The 16,545-nt window shown below is 38.4% G+C and overlaps 1 protein-coding gene across 2 annotated transcripts in view; it reads left to right on the top strand.

Moving 5' to 3' along the window:
* The window catches only part of ryk (receptor like tyrosine kinase), a 60,227-nt gene that overhangs the window by 19,071 nt on the left and 24,611 nt on the right, over positions 1-16,545 (top strand). Inside the window, exons 2-8 of one of the 2 annotated variants that reach the window (XM_042483705.2) lie at positions 3,301-3,422; positions 4,359-4,458; positions 5,547-5,678; positions 8,167-8,226; positions 10,311-10,449; positions 11,938-12,038; positions 15,677-15,760. In XM_042483705.2, the coding sequence (XP_042339639.2) occupies positions 3,301-3,422; positions 4,359-4,458; positions 5,547-5,678; positions 8,167-8,226; positions 10,311-10,449; positions 11,938-12,038; positions 15,677-15,760 (738 nt within the window). The remainder of the gene's footprint in view (positions 1-3,300; positions 3,423-4,358; positions 4,459-5,546; positions 5,679-8,166; positions 8,227-10,310; positions 10,450-11,937; positions 12,039-15,676; positions 15,761-16,545) is intronic. The other variant, XM_088078093.1, reaches the window with a different exon arrangement.

Here is a 16,545-nt window from a genome sequence, read left to right as displayed (position 1 = left end):
CCTCAGTCTGTGTACACTGACACGCTCCTGTTGCCATTCCTGCACATTCCTGTTTTGAAGTTGTTGCAGAGTGGATGGCTACGGTGCTGTGGGAGGGACACACTTGAGTCAGACTCACACTGACCCTCTTTGGGCCTTCATGCCTGGTTGCTTAGTTTAATTGGTATCAAAGCAGTGCAGCCACATGTTGAGACGAGGGAGGTGCAGAGAGTTAAGAAAGGCAATTATTACAGGAATAAACTGTGTGGCTGTTGGTGCTTCTAATATGCACCTACAACACTGGAAAAATACTAATGCAGCACTTGTTTTATGCACAAAAAAAAAAATTTTCTCATGTTTTTATCACTTATTTCTTTATAATGGTGTTAATGAGCACTCTCTGCAGCACAATATCTACACGGGGTGGTTTTCAATGGTCAAAATGAAAGGCCTCTCTAAAGGGTCTGTTTACTTGTCTTGCAAAGTTGCAAACTTTATGTTCACACGACAACAGCGTTTTGGGGGTCTGAAAATGCAAACTTTTGAAATCGCTATCCCTGCTGTCGCCGTGTAACCTGGCCATGCACGGGTCCTGTGAGAATGGTGATGTCACAGTCGCACTTCATGCATGCAGGAGGTGTCCTTCTGTGGTGTGTCAATACAAAGTTACACCACCAAATACTGGCCTGGCATGCATACTAAAGCATTTTGGGATGTTTTTTCAAATTGTGTGCTCACAAGAATTGTTTTAACGATGTTGTCATATGAAGGAAAGTCTTCAGTTTTTAGAGCGGCTCTTCTCATTCAAACGTGGCTTAAAATGTGCAGTTCTACTACACTACACAATTGCAAGTTTTTGAGTACATGTCTTGACATGAGCATGTTGACTGTACTAATGTTCACCAAAGCTGCTACCCGATTTCTGAGATTTGGCAGTACATCCAACCAACCTCATAAACACAGACTATGTGTAAACACAGGCTCAGGACCTCTACGTTCAGCTTCTTCACCTGCATGATTGTGTGAGACCTGCCACCCAGCAGCTGATGTAACAGTTGGTCTGGACAAGCAAAGAATTTCGGCACAAACTGTCAAAAACTGTGCAGAGACGCTCATCTCAGTAGCTGGTCTGAGGCGCCACACAACTTCCACCGCCTGGAAGACACGAGGTCAGGTGCTGAGTGCTACTCTTGTGTCCGCTCTGTGCAAACTGTCATGAGTGCAGAGGCTGCAGCTGAGGTTGCAAAGCAACCATAACCAGCATTGTATCCTAGCCCTCTTATCAGAAATCCAGAATGCAGAGCTGCTGTTTTTCCAGGTGTTGAGTGTGTATTAGGCCTGAAATATAGTCTGTGGGTCAGATGTAAAGCACAGGTTATCCCTGCATTAAAATGATCAACTCTCTTCCTGCTATTTAGGGAAGAAAGAATACTGCTGGCTGTGATTGGTTGTTCCTTGTCTCAAAAACAGGTGCTGCGGGCTTCTGCGTTTCATAAAAGTAGGCACTCGGGAATGTGCGCATGATGCGTCAGCGTGGCTCATGAGCGCGTCTTCACTGAAAACAATAGAAATGAGTGTGAAAATAAACTCAGCATGTGTTTGGCCCCTTAGACAATCTTGCAGGTTGAGAAACAGGATGTGGAGGCCGAGTCCTGCATAGGATTACTTGCAGGTATCCGACAGGTGAACCAATAAAAGGTGGTATTTTGTACTCATTTCATTTCCGGGGTCACTTCTGGGTGAAACAGAAAACATGTGGGTTGGATCACAGGTGTTTGGTGATGAATATATATTAAAATTAGATGAAAAAAAACTTGATTCAATATTTCAGTGTTTCAGTGTGCTGACCTCTGCACAAGCTTGAATATAAGCTACGATCAGGTGTGTTACTAACAGGCATGTTAGCTGTGGAGCTGCTCAATATTATGACAATAAGCAAAAAATAGTGATTTAAATTGTATTTCCCAAAATTACCCGTGTTTTGAAATATACTGTCTTAGTTTCACATGTAAGAAATGGCCCAAAAATGATAACTTTGCACCTTTAAATGTGTGTCATCTGATGCTGCATTGTAAAATCACAAAATAAGAGGTAATTTTTAAAAAAAAAATAGTTTACTGAATTCCTCTTCTTAGACTCAAAGCAGAGGAATAATCCCACATACAGAGTGAGGCACAGGAAATCAGTAATAAAAATCACTAAATCACATTAAATGTGAGGTATTTCTCAGTTCTAACCAGATCTGACTTTTTCACTCGACCAACAATTTAAAGTTTTATGTTACAGTACATATTTGGGCAAAATTGCTCATAACCCTGTAAAAAAGGTTTTTTTTTTGTTTTTTTTTTAATTTTAATTTATTTTTTTGCCAGTTTAATTTATTGTAAAATTGATCTTGTGGCATTAAAAAAAGTCTTAAAAAGTATTATATTTAATTTACCTTTAGCTGAAGGAATCCTGTCTTACTATGTGGGCTTGGTTTCGATACTCGTGTATGTAGCACCCGTCCCCTCTCTGCGTTGGTAAACGCCTCAGAGTGTTTTTAATTGAGCCGAATGTGAGAAAGGTCTCTGAGCCGCAGCTCTGAGACAGCCCGAGGGTATTGGGGGAGCCTGGGCACATTCTTCCCCTCTCTTTAAACTGGATACTCACAGACTGATAGACAGACCCCACTCTGCCAGACAGACGCTTTCAGGGACTGATAGCACTGCCTCGGGCCGGGGTTGGGGATTTCACCAGCGCACATTAGACTTGTATGACTTTTGATGCAGCAGGAATGCAAGTTAAAAAAAAACTTTAAGGTTTGTTAATGACAAAGAAACACAACACACAGGACCCCGTCCCGCTCTCTGATGCTCATGTTGATGGCATTTCCTAAAGCTATGCATTCACTAAAGTCTGAATGGTTGTTTTATGCAAGTCCAGTTTTATCTAAGGCATTCCAATCTCTTTCCTCTTAACCCTTCGCCTACCCAATTTTGCTTCCTGGATAGAAAATTGCGGTCATATTTGGATGTTGTCTCACTCGAACGTTTTGAAGTTTTTCACTTGGGCACTAAGAGGTCTCAAGCGCTAACAGATGTGGTTAGTCCATCTCTTTTATTGTGGGGAAACCCCCCTAATCTACGCTGGCAGTTTGAGTGGATATTTTACCATTTTCCTCAGGCTGTGTGAGTGTCTAAATCTACCTCTAAATTAGAAAATGTCTTCTCTTTAATGTCTTCCGTAGTGGTTTTTCCTCTGGATTTCTTAAATATTCAGTAAATTGATGTCATTCATTGTCTCATAAGGTACAATTTTATGTCCTCTGTCCTCACGCAGGCCTCGATGCAGAGCTCTACTATGTGCGAGACGATGTGGTGAATCATTATGCTCTCTCCTTCACCCTGCCGGTGCCCAGCGAGACCAACAGCCTTCACTTCTCATGGCATTCCAAGACCAAGGTGAGTCTCCGCATCACGAATTATTGATTAAACACTTTTCTTACGTGCACATACGGTTGGGCGATACATTGGATATACTCAAGGTATCACGGTGTGTTCCACATGTGATATATAAAATGGCTATATTGCGAACATCAAGTATGAAAAGTCGTTTTAGTTTTTATGGTTCTCTTGCTCTCTTCTACAGCTCTCTGCCTCTCACAGACACACACACAAAACAGGGCTTTTGCAGAGCTCCAGACTGCAACTTTTTAGTCACATTTTGCAAGCATGAAGCACTACTGCAATTTGCAAATATTATAAATGTATATGCGCTGGAGAGCTGTTAGTTTGTTTCAAGCCTACAGAGAGTTTATCATCAGTATAATGGCGCTGCGGTCTAACTTAATGAGGTGTGTGTTTGTATCTGCACAGCTCCGATAGTGACTATTTGGCCACATTTTGTGACTACGGAGTACAAATGCAACTCGCAAATATTAGTAATATATGAACAGGAGATCTGTTAGTTCGTTGCCCGCTCGTGGTCAAAGGCCCCGCGGTATCTGTTTAACTGTCTGCTTACATCCCACATCAACACTTTCTGCTGAGACGAGCCTAGTCCTTCAAAATAAAAGCACCATGGGACCCGCTTTGATTTATTTAATTATAACAATACTTTTAAAAATTTCATTTTAAAATTACTTTATTTAACTTCCTGAAAACCATATTTTATTAAATGTTATTTTATTAGTAGTGTATTCGGTGTTATTATATAACAGTAACTACTTCATTTACCATGAATGTAACTGCAGTTCATTTAATGGTTTTGTATTTTAGTAGTTAACGTTAATTTAAAGGACATTTAAAAATACTGCGATAGCCCTACATGCACATGCACTTATGGTTTAAGGCAACCCATTTGTTTGACAGCTTTTCTTCATCATTCTGTGTTTATAGGTTGACTACCGGCTTGGCTTCCACATGGAGAACCCTGTTGCCATGAACCAACCGCGGAGCAACATCTCCAGTCAGGGGGAGGTGCCCCGAGTTCCCTCTGGTTGGTCAAATGCTTCACTTTTGTTGTGTCATGAACTCACAGAGCTCCTTCAAGCTCCTCAGTAGGAGACATTAGGCATCAGCGATATCACGGCTTGATGATGGTGTGATTTTTAAATACCGTTTTATATACGGACACTAGTCTTTCTGTTAACTTCATAGTGGAGAGGCTGTTATGAGGATGTTTTGCATTCACTGCACATCAGGAGCCAACCAGAGGTCAGTGTGGTTCAACAGGCAGCTGAGCCGACCGCGAGTAGTGACGAGAACGCAACAGTAGACAGAGAAAAGAGCTAAATTTCAAATCTAACTTGGTGAATTTAGGTATTATTTAGACCAACCCAGAGATGCTGACCAACACGATTTTGGGGAGTTTTATTTTGTGTCTTTTTCTTTCTTTTTGGTAATCCTCTTTTAATTGATTTATGTAAACAATCAAAAACAAAATACACAACCATATGAACATGATAGCCTTTTTATCATGTAAAAATGGAAAATAAATAAACAGATAAATAAAGAAAGAAATTAAATGAAAAGATAAAGAAATAAAAGGAAAAATAAAATAGAATGAACAAATAAATAGGTGAGGACAAAAAAAGAAAAAAGGGAGGCAATTAAATAAGTAAAAACAATAAGATTAAAAAGGGTAGAAGATAAGTTGAGAGGTAAACAAAAAAATACAGATGTAAGTATACAATGGATGGCTACTAGTTACACTTCAGTGTTTGTCTGATTCAAAGTCAGGTCTGATTTGTAAAACATACACTGTCCATTTTGTCCAGTTTTTTTTCTGTGGAGTTTAAAGTGTTTTTACGATGAGTTAACAAGGCTGCTAACGAGTCGCAACAGGAATTTAAAAGGTTTGTGGTTGTTTTATTTTGTTTAATGAGGAAATATTACATTTTCACAATTCCATCATCCTACTTTTACATCACAGTTTAAAGCCTGCAACTACATATCTTATTCTTTACAATTCACTTAAGTCATACATTTCTAACGTGTTTGTTGGAGCACAGATTTAAGCCAGATATTATGTGTTGCAGGAGACTTGAGTTTCTAAATGACGTGTGTGTTTCTGTCTCTCTCCAGTCTTTAGAGTGGACCTCTTCTGTTCCGGCAAAGTCGATGGAGAGGCTGTTTTAACGGTGCAGCTCAACCTGACCATCCATGCCAACAACTACACAGTGCTCAACTTCAAGAGGAGGAAAATGTGCTACAAAAGTGAGTATCTTAACAGCCTGCACGAGTGTCTGGTCTGAGATATACATCACAAAGGTAGTGCAGCCTTATTGAATGTTCTGATCAGTATCATTATTTCTCTATCCGTGGACATTTTTCAAACAGACTTAAGGAGGGAAAACACAGGTGTAATTAATAAATGTAAAGATTGTTGTTCCTGCGGGCTCGCTGCAACATTTCAGTGTAACTGAGCCATCAGTTATGTAATGAGCAACATGTGCTTTACCTGTATGGAGGATAAAAAATGACATGGGTATCAGAGGTAGATAGATACATAATAAGTATGTAAATAAATACATGAATAGATATATAAAATAGATAACTAGATAAATATGTGAATAAATGCATGAAAAAATATATAACATGGAAATGAATAAATTATTGTGTGAATAAATACAGGGAAAAAAAATCAGTAAACAATATGGAAATTTAAAAAAAATCCATAAATGTATGAATAAATACTGTAATAAATAAGAACAGAAATACATTTTAAAAGAAATAATTGAATAAATAAAAAAGAAAAAAGAATAAGATAACTAAGGAAATAAATAGATAAATGCATGAATAAATAAACTAAATAATTAAACTAAACTTTAAACTAATAATAATAAAATAGTATGCCTGCATATATATATATATATATATATATATATATATATATATATATATAATTTATATTTATTTTTTTCTGTGTGAGGTTATAAGGTAGGAGGTCTTAAACTTCAGCTTTAACTTTAAATTTAAGAGCTGTATTTATTTTTTTCGAGTCGTATTGGATTGATCAATAAGAAACTAACTGGAGCATACTGTTATGGTACTTACTAACTTATAATTTTGTTAAAATAGATTCAACATAGAACATGTATTGAGTGTAGAGTTTGAGGGATTTTCTCACTGTTGTCCGCCCTGTGCGTCAGATACACCACAGAGTTACAGTGGGAGATGTACAGGTTTTTTGTATTTCCTCCTCACTTCTGTGCTATTTTCAACCTGCCTGAAGATAATTACACGTGGCCAAGCGGCTTCTTGCCATATTCCACATGGAAACCAATTTATTCCCATCTTATTTTGAGCATGAGTCAAATTAGCAGCCATAAGAGATTCTTTGTATGCCTGAGTGCTGCTCAGTAATGCAGGCTGGGAAAACATACCTTTCAACAAGTGTTGTAGCAGAGCACTAACAATGATGTATGCTTGCTGTTTTATAATTGCGCCCCGAGCTTACTGACTTATAGTCATTTTCAACCACTGGAACTTTTCAAAGCAAGCCTTTTGAGGAAGCTTAAGTTTAAAATCTATTTCAAGTTTGTGCTCTGGGGCATTTTCACAAAGTCCTGCTTGCAAGATTGTCCTTTACGCTGTACTACACTGTACTAGATGTTGCACATGCATAATTCTTTCTAATCCTGCATTTGTAGTTTTGTTCGTACAACCTATCATTTGTTGTTTTAATTTCTTATAAAGCTGGGGTAGTAAAAGGTACAAAAAATGTCTTAAGCCCCTCCCACCAGACGACCACAGGCACATGTACGTGCCTCATCCAGTAACCCAGTGTTTCCCATACATTGATTTTTTAAATTTCATTTCAAATGATGTGCCCAGCCCCTTCTTGCACCTCTCTTTCTTTGTTTATCAGACCAAAAACAAGACAAGAATTAGCTGCTAGCTGCCCCACAAACCCTCCGCCTGGCTACGCTGCGTAAGTCTGCCTCGTCGGGCAGAGAGCGAGAAGCAGCTCTGCAGACGGACCCTCGGTCAGAGACCGTAGCAGTTCAAATTAACCCCTATGTGAATCCCACAGCTGCTGGTGGCCAGCTGCAGCTGTGTTTTGAACTGTTTAACTGCAGCAACGGAAGGTTTTCTGATACGGCAGGGATGATACGGCACTGGTTGGATTCAGGTTGCTGCAGCCGCTGACAGCGGGTTTGTCTCTGACGCTGTAGGAGGGAACACGGTGATTCAATGCTCCAGTTAATGTTTGATACATGAACTTGAAGCTGCTTCTGTGAGCCTTTGGCTCCGGTTATCAGAAGGCTAAACTATTAGCGACAAACTTAAACATTTTCCCAAATTTGCCTCCTGTTTTATTTAGTTTATTGTCTTCCTTTTTGGGTTTGCTTTGCAGAAAGTACGTAGACATGCACAGTTTAGTCGAGCTAGGGTCGTAGCTCTTCTTTAGTTTCTTCTGTCCTTGTCCCAGTATACGAGCATATCCGACTCCGCCACGCGAGGTGGAGATATGCCCTCTTTCAGCTAGTAGCAATAAACCTACATTATTGATACAGTCTATGCTATGGACCCAATCACAGTCACCACTGTTTATTTCATGCCAGTTTTTGTTTCATTATCATGTATTATTTGATTTCAGCGTTTCATACTCCTCTAAATATCAAAGGTATGTGAATGAACTCTGCCTGTTGTCACCAGAGTTAATTAAAATATTTCTCTTTTCTTTTTCCTCTGTGAACAGGAATCGATTCTGACCCAAAGATTCCCATCATCCCCAACAACAACACTCAACGGCCTGAGTGTAAGTACCCAATCTCATCATCCTCTTCTCCTTAACCCTTAAACACCTGGATCGATCGATTTGTAGTGCTGCTTTAGACTTCTTTCACAAGTGCTTAAACCTTTCAACCTCTGCAGATTTGCACCATCTTTTTTTTCAGATTATTTTTTGGGATTTTGCCTTTATTAGTTATAGGACAGTTTAAGAGTGAAAGGGGTGGAGAGAGAGGGGCTGACATGCAGCAGGTTGTTATTGAACCTGCAGAAAATAATGTAAAAGCTAGAGAAAATGTCTAGGGAGAAAATCTATATTTATAATGATCATGATTACATATTTAAATGTATGCCACAGAATTATTATAATCTTTTAACACTTTCCAGATCATTTCCCTTTTGTTGTTTTTCAATATTTATTTATTTATTTATATTTTTTTTTACTAATTTTTAGGTGATTTTCTTGGACTTTTTTTTCGTCCACAGTATAAATAAAAAAAAATCTTAAAAATAAATACTAAAAAAAAAAATCTAAAATCTAAAAAAAATTCCAATAATAATAAATACTATGTAGTGCATAGTGTTTCAGTATGAGGAAGTGCAGTGGTAAAAAAAAATAGTTACTAAAGAGCCTTTAAAAGTATAATAGCAGTAGGCAGGAAAGTCTGCATCTTGGTGGAAAGAAATCAAGCCAATTTGCTCAACTTTCAAAGCAGCCCCATGCGTTGTCCATCCTTGGTGCCATCAGCCTGATAAGATGATGGCTATATAAGCACTGAGAAGTCTCTCTGTACAGCAGTGCACATTAGTCAAGCTTTCCATAACGGAGGCATATGAGCTCGAAGAGAGGGATCCATTCTCCGAGTGAAGTGCACTCTGTCACCCCCCCACCCCTCGGAGAGGCTGTCCTCCTCTAGTGCGATTTATTCAGACTCTTTGTGAGCCCACTGCCTCGGTAACAAAGTGCCATTAGTGGGTTGTCTCTCTTCTGCTTGGGTAGGCCCGAGGAACCTGGGGCCCTCGGAGGCTTTTAGAGAGGTGATGAGAAAAGCTCTCAGACACTGGATCCTGGGCACAGCCTCCACTATTTCAGGCCTCCATTAAACCCAAGTGGAGCCCCCAGCGCACTTTTAGTTTCTCCCTCTCTCCCTCATGTCTTTATCTCATTGCCTAACCTCGTGTTTTTGCTCTGCGTCTTTCAGAAGCGCTTCTGTAATAAGGAAGGTATTTTGTGTGCAACGATGCCCCGTTCTCCCAAGTTACTCCTTTGCTGTGTTTTATCGTTAACGTGTATGAACGATAAAAACTGGTCAATTAAACATCAATAAAGTAATGGATGTATAAATTTAGAAATGAAAAAAAAAAGAATGCTGAAATAAATATGTTAATAAAAATGCAGAAATAAAGACACGGAAGAACAGAAATTAATAAATTGCTGCACAACATGTAAAAAAAATCCTGTTGCCCTATTTTTACCGAGTTTCTCTTTTGCTTTGTCTGATTACTAATGTATATGGAGGACAGAAAATGATGAATAAATGTGTGTTCTATTAATTTTTAAATTGATAGAAAAAATAAATGCTATATTTAAAGTGTAAATAAATAAATGCATAAATAGAGGAATAAATGTGAAGGTAAGGACCTTCCAACTCATTAACCTACAGACAGAAATTTTTGAAACGTGCTGAAATGATGAAATACATTTAAGATTTTTAATTTATGTTTATTTACCAACCTATCTTTATTTTTCTATTTATTTCCATATTTTTCCAACAATTATTATTATTTCCAGTATTTATTTAAAGATGTATTTATTTATTATGCATTTATTTAAGCCTATATTTTTTGTATTTATTTCAGTCTTTATTTATTAATTTATTTACTAATCTCTGTATCCATTCATTTATTCCATTATTTTTTTTATCTTTTTACTAAATCCTGTATTTAATATTATTTATTTTTGAAACTGAAGTCCCTTTTCATCCTCCATATGTTTTAAGTAAAACACTGTTCTCTGTTTTAGGATGGTATTTTATGTTCAATGATGCGGCATATGCAAGTGTCTCCTTTGTTGCATCTGATATTTAATGTTTGGTGTGTTTTCCTCCGTAGATGGTGTGAGCACCCCCACCACCTCCACCCAGGTCTTCTATATAAGTGTGAGCGTCTGCTGCATTGTCATCTTTCTCGTGGCCATCATCCTGGCCATCCTGCACCTGCACAGCATGAAAAGAGTGGAGATGGAGGACAGGTTTGTTTCTTTTGTTTGTCCAAACAGACCTGAACGTTCGTATTGTATCATTTAGGCAAAGTACACTCGTTATACTGAAACTGATGAAAACCAGCACACAGATTTACAGCCTTGTATCTTTCACCTGTGGAAGTTATGTTAGTATTTTGTGCAGAGTGCTGCTGTTCAAAGACCAACAGAAATAGGTCATCTATCTCCACAGAGAGGATTATATCAAGTTGAAACGTGCACTTAAGATCTCCTGTTGTTCACTCCTGTAATCTCGTCTCCAGATGGCTGTAGGCAGCTACGCTGGTAATTGATGTGAAATGAGATCAGCAGGGCAGTGTTAACTTTAAATTGTACAAAGATTTCTTTCTTTCTTGCCAAGAAATTCTGTCTGAAGTTATGTTTTAAAATTGAAATTAAGTCGCTGTTTGTGGCTTGATTTAATCAGGATGTCAACTTATGGCCCTTCTTTATTTAAAATTCCTTACTTTTCTGATTAGCATTAGGTCAATAGTCAACTAATTGATCAGTCTACTAATAAATTAGTTGATCAACAGAAAATTAATTCAGTGACTATTCTGAGAATCATTTTTAGGCAAAATCCTAAAAAATCACTGGTTTCAGCTTCTCAAATGTAAAAACATTCTGGGTTTTGTTGTCATTTATGATTGTAAACTTTATATCTTGGAGTTTTTGACTGTTGATCAGACAAAAATAAAAATCTGAAGATGTTACTTTGGGCTCTGGAAATTTGCAGCATCAGCATTTTTCTGTATTTTCTGACATTTTATGGACAAAACAGCTAATACAGAAACTAAGTGAATGATAAATGAGTAATTAAAATAATCGTTAGTTGCATCTCTAGAATTTGGTTTTAACAATGACGATAAAGTTCTTATGGTATGGTATCGTATTGGTCTTACCTTTAGTGATTAAGTAACTATGTAATAAAGTTAAGATACATTTCTCCCCAAATTCAAAATTACGAACTTTTCCTCTTACGTTTTGATGCGACTTGCTGAGTGTTAGACTGTCAGAGATAACCTTTACCTTATCACAGTGCAGAAGGACATGTTATGTTTGGCGGATGTAGCTCAACAGAGAAAAAGTAGTTCCTACGTCAGACTGCTCACAACAGAGTCTGTGGATTGTCTTGAGTGACCGGGTCATGATTTCTGGAAAGACATCACTGTTTATTCATTTGTTATCGGACTCTGGACAGGTCGCCAGGCTATCACAGGGCTGACTCAGAGACGCAAACAACCACTCAAACTCACATTCACACCCACGACCAATTTAAAGTCACCAATTACATGTATTTGGACTGTTGGAGGAAGATGGAGAAAACCCACGCTTACACGGGGAGAACATCCAAACATCCAAACATCCAAAAAAGGACTTTACAAGCAAACTTATTAATTAGATTTAAAAAATGTTGTTAAAACACAGCTCTTGGTGCCTTTTGATAACTACTCTGTGTTTATCTTCTCTGTGTTTCAGTGTGAGTGACAGTGGGAGCTCACAGGGCCTGTCTCAGCCGTCCACGCAGACCACACAGTACCTGAGGGCGGACACGCCAAACAACGCCGCCCCTGTCACCAGTAAGAAATGAAACACCCTCTCATTACAACATCATTACCCACGGGCAATCAGATTCAGTAACACGATGTAACATCAGTCCAGGTTAGAAGATGGCACCTAGAGTTAAATTCAGTATTATTCAGCCTGCCAGTGTTTTTTTTTTCTCTTCTCTTCGCTCCTAATTTATGGTTTGGAGGCTCGACACTTTTGGAACGTCTTGCTCGACAGAAATGACGTATTTTTGACGTTGTTGCGCAACACTTTCTTTCATGCTGCACACCTGGAGAATTTGTAATGTGTGTAACTGATGATGCCATATTTTGTTGCAAAATGTGGTTGATAGTGTTACTGTTGTCGCCACAGAAATAGTAGCTTTAAATCCACACGGACTCCGACCGGCTTTCAGCCGTGTGTCAGCAGCAGCAGCTCCTGCACAGTTTAGAGGACAGCGGGCGGCCAAACTGCCTCCATCAGGCTGACTGACAGCAGAAATTTACTGAACAAAAATAGTTTTCTTTTTTTTTTTTCTCTGCACGGCAGTTTATGGTACCGAACATACATCAAAACAGACACTTTAATTTCCCCGAAATATTCAGATATTCCAAAATTGACTCTTTTTTTGGGGGGGGGGGGACTTGAATAGCAGTCGATAGAACAACATAATAGGGTCATTAATCCAATTCCTCCACAAAATCTTGCAGAATTGGGCTTATTTATTTTACCCACTTGGTCCAGAGCTCAATGAACAAACTTTTCTGAAGACAAAGAGAAAGAGTAATCTTTTTCATAACATAAATATCATTCACTGTATCTATCCTCTCCTGTATTGTAGGGGGTTCAGGAAGTAACCAGCACCTTGTTAGGGCTTTTTCGCGAGCAGAAATCAAAATACCAAACAAATATTTATCAGGGTGCTCTTTAAAAAAAAAAAAAAAAGTTTTTTAAAAAAAGGGTGAAAAATTGCAAGGGCGGATCAATATTGATTATGCCCATACCAAATGAGGGGAATCTGCTGCTCACAGACAGACTGGGAGTTAATCCGTCACTAAATATACGGTTAATAAGGTTAACAGACATACAGCGAATCATTCTTTTACTCTTTCTAAATGCAACAGAAATAGACCCGGGTGCTAAAAAAAACATAGGAGGTGTCTGTTTACCATGGAGACGACTGAAACTTCTCGCTGAAACATAAATTGAAAACATGGTGCTGCTCTTTAATTTCTGTCTAGTGACACTCTTCAAAAGCGTTAAGGCCATAAGTCGACATTCACGCTGGCATCTGCAAGTGTGCATGCTTTTCCAAATGCAATAACCGACTGTGAATGACCTAATTAGCTTAACTCGTGTCATAAGGTTGTAATGAAGAGCAGAGATCCTGCAGCGATGTTCTGTCTTTATGTAGCTATTACCCTCCTGACCCCTCACTGTCTGAGCCATGCGTACATGTCCACAGCGAGTGCTTTGCGTCAGGCCGACTGTTGAGAAAAGCGAAAGCAGTCTTTTTTTCACTAGGATTGATGTAAATATAGAAAGTGGTGGGAAACATAGACGCACAGTAACAAAGTTACAGACTAAATCTCAGCATGCTTACCTACCTCAGTGGATTATAGACTGATTCTCAGCTCTGGCACATTTGCTGCAGTCGCTGTGTTCGTTGTTGTTGGTGTTAGATGGCAGCGTGATTACTCACCCAGCCTTTGATCACTCGGCTGGCTCCCACTCTAATTATGGAGAAGTCTGTAATGTTTTAGTGGAAATAATCTGGCGTGCTTTGCAATATAAACACTGTACAGATCAATTTCGGTTTATCATGTGGATTTGACCTTTAAATTACAGGGTGAACAAAATAATTTAGGTTTGCCATACTGAAAGCATCATAATGTTTACTACAGCAGCCCTTTGACTTTGAGTCAGCAGGCTCTTTTCCGCCTCATATCTATTAGTGCAGTTTATGGAGGAAGAAAAATGAGTTAATAATCAGTCAACATATAGATATATCAATTAATACAGGAGTAAATAAATAAAAATATTAATTAATATGAAAGTAATTGAATAAATACTGAAATGATTAATAAAATGCCAAAATAAATACAGGAATAAATAAAAATCCATAATTTAATCTGACATAAATATATCAGATATATTTTATTCCTACATCTTTCTGTCTTTATCTCTAATTAGGTATGGGGTCCTAACCTTTGTATTTGTTTCTTTATGCATTTTCTTAGTTCCTAACTTTGTGCCTGTTTCATACTTACATACTTAGATAACAGGCCTGTTAGAGCCTGTTATGTGCCAGCATTAAACAGATTTCAATGGTCAGTTACAGTAGTCAGCTCCAAATTATTTGAATGAATAGTTCATTGATTCACCTGTCAGTCAATCAATCAATCAAACTTTAATTGTATTGCACCTTTCATTCACGCTTTAGCAGTTCAAAGTGCCTCACAGAAGGTACTGACAAGCAGATAATAGGACAGATGATGTGTAGACCATGCAATAAAAAGAGAAAAGTTAACAATTTAAGACCAATGTACAAGAGATGATAAAAATGTTGATGCAATATATTAGATATAAAAGCTATATTAACAGTAATAGTAACTAAACAGTGAGATGAAAAATAGATTGGACACCGGCGGAGAATGAGAGCGGAGCGGACATTCGGAGACACCAGCGGAGAACAAGAGTGGAGTGGACAGTTGGAGACACCGGTGGAGACACTGGTGGAAATTAAGAGTGGAGCGAACATCGACAGAGACACGGGTGGAGAAAGAGAGCGGCGCGGACACCAGCGTAAAATGAGAGCAGAGCGGACATTCTGAGACATTGGCGGCGATATCGGCGGGGACACTGGTGAAGAATGAGAGCGGAGCGGACAACGGTGGAGGATGAGAGCGAAGCGGACACCTGCAGAGACACCGGCAGAGGATGAGACTGGACCGGACACCAGCGGAGAAAGAGAGCAGAGCGAACATTTGGAAACAAGGGTGGAGAATGAGAGTTGAGCGGACATTCGGATACACCGGCGGAGAATGAGAGCGGAGCGGACATTCGGAAACATCGGCAGAGATACCAGCAGGGACACTGGCGGAGGATGAGAGCAGAGCGGACACAGGCGGAGAAAGAGAGAGGAGCGGACATTATTTTTTATAATCATTTTAATAAAATTTGATGTGTGTTATGATGATAATAATATAATAATAATGAAAATAATAATAACAGCCTAATAATATACAACATTAAAACAATAAAGTTTGTAGTCATCATGATTTAAATCTTGTCTATAAAACATGACTGATCAAAGGCCTGGCTGATCACCAGCAGGTAGGTTTAGTCCGTGTGTATGATCTTTCGTTGCCCTCTTGTGGAAACAAACCCACATCTCACCTCCTGTTTGCCCTCTTGCCTTTTTCTTTATATCTTATTCTTTGCTGAACGTGATTATCTGCACCACCATCCACCTTTTTTATTTTTTTGTAATAAACTTGACGGCCAGGTTTATTCAACTTGCAAGCATGCCTTGTTTGATCAGTGTTTTGTGTATGAGCTGAAAATGTACAACCACAGTATGCATCTCTTCACTCAAGTCTCGTAATTTGAGTGAGCTCTCCATTAAATCACCTCTTTCTCACTTCCCCTCTCCTCTTGTCATCAGACAATCACCCTGGTTCTGCACCCATTCTCCAGCTTGCTGCCTCCTCCTTCCAAAACCCCGGTGTCCCCCCTCATGAAACCAAAAGTAAGTTCCAGTGAAGCTCCTGAGATGCTGTTTTGTCGCTGGTGCACTGTAATAATGACATCAACACATTAGCCATGTTTTGTCCGTAGTTTTGTATCTTGGATAGATAGATACTGCACATGGTTGCATATCTGTACCTTCATGACCTGTTTCTAGTGAGAGTGTTGTGAGCAGTTTAGTAAAAATTACATCCTTTAAAGAAATGTAAAGTTATAGAGTTTGTTCAAGCTTCAAAATCACAGCCGCTACATCTCACCTGCTTTATACTATCATTTTCTGTCATTTTTGTTTGGCAGCTTGTTGTTTAACAGCATTTTTCGGTATTTGAAATTCAGTGGAAAAGTTTAAAAAAAAAAAAAGGCTCTGTCAGTAAGTGCTGAAACAATATTTTATTAATCAATTGCTAATCCACAAAAATTATTTTTATTATTGGTTAATTTTTACATCATTTTTTGGGATGCAGACATTAAGCCATTAGAATCTGCTGCTTTTCTCAGTTAAATCATTGTAGATTTAATGTGTTTGTGTTAGAGATGTTACCTCGGCTCTGAGCACTTGTGATAAGCCTTTTTTTAAATTTATTTATTTATTTAAATTATATTTAAGCCCATACAGTATTTTATAAATGAACATAGCACGGAGTGTGTGGTGCAATTATGTAGTGTGAGTGAGGCTGGTATTATAATTCAGATTCCCATTGCACTTTTTCCACTGTAAATATATGTAGGACGAAAAATGACGAATGAAGCGTCAATAACTAAATTGATAAATGTTACAGTAATAAA

Source organism: Plectropomus leopardus, chromosome 5 (genome assembly GCF_026936395.1).
Source record: "Plectropomus leopardus strain MGB_pleo_1.0 chromosome 5, ASM2693639v1, whole genome shotgun sequence".
Lineage (NCBI taxonomy): Eukaryota > Metazoa > Chordata > Actinopteri > Perciformes > Serranidae > Plectropomus > Plectropomus leopardus.
Note: the sequence above shows the minus strand (reverse complement) of the source record. Positions and strands in the feature narration are given on the sequence as shown.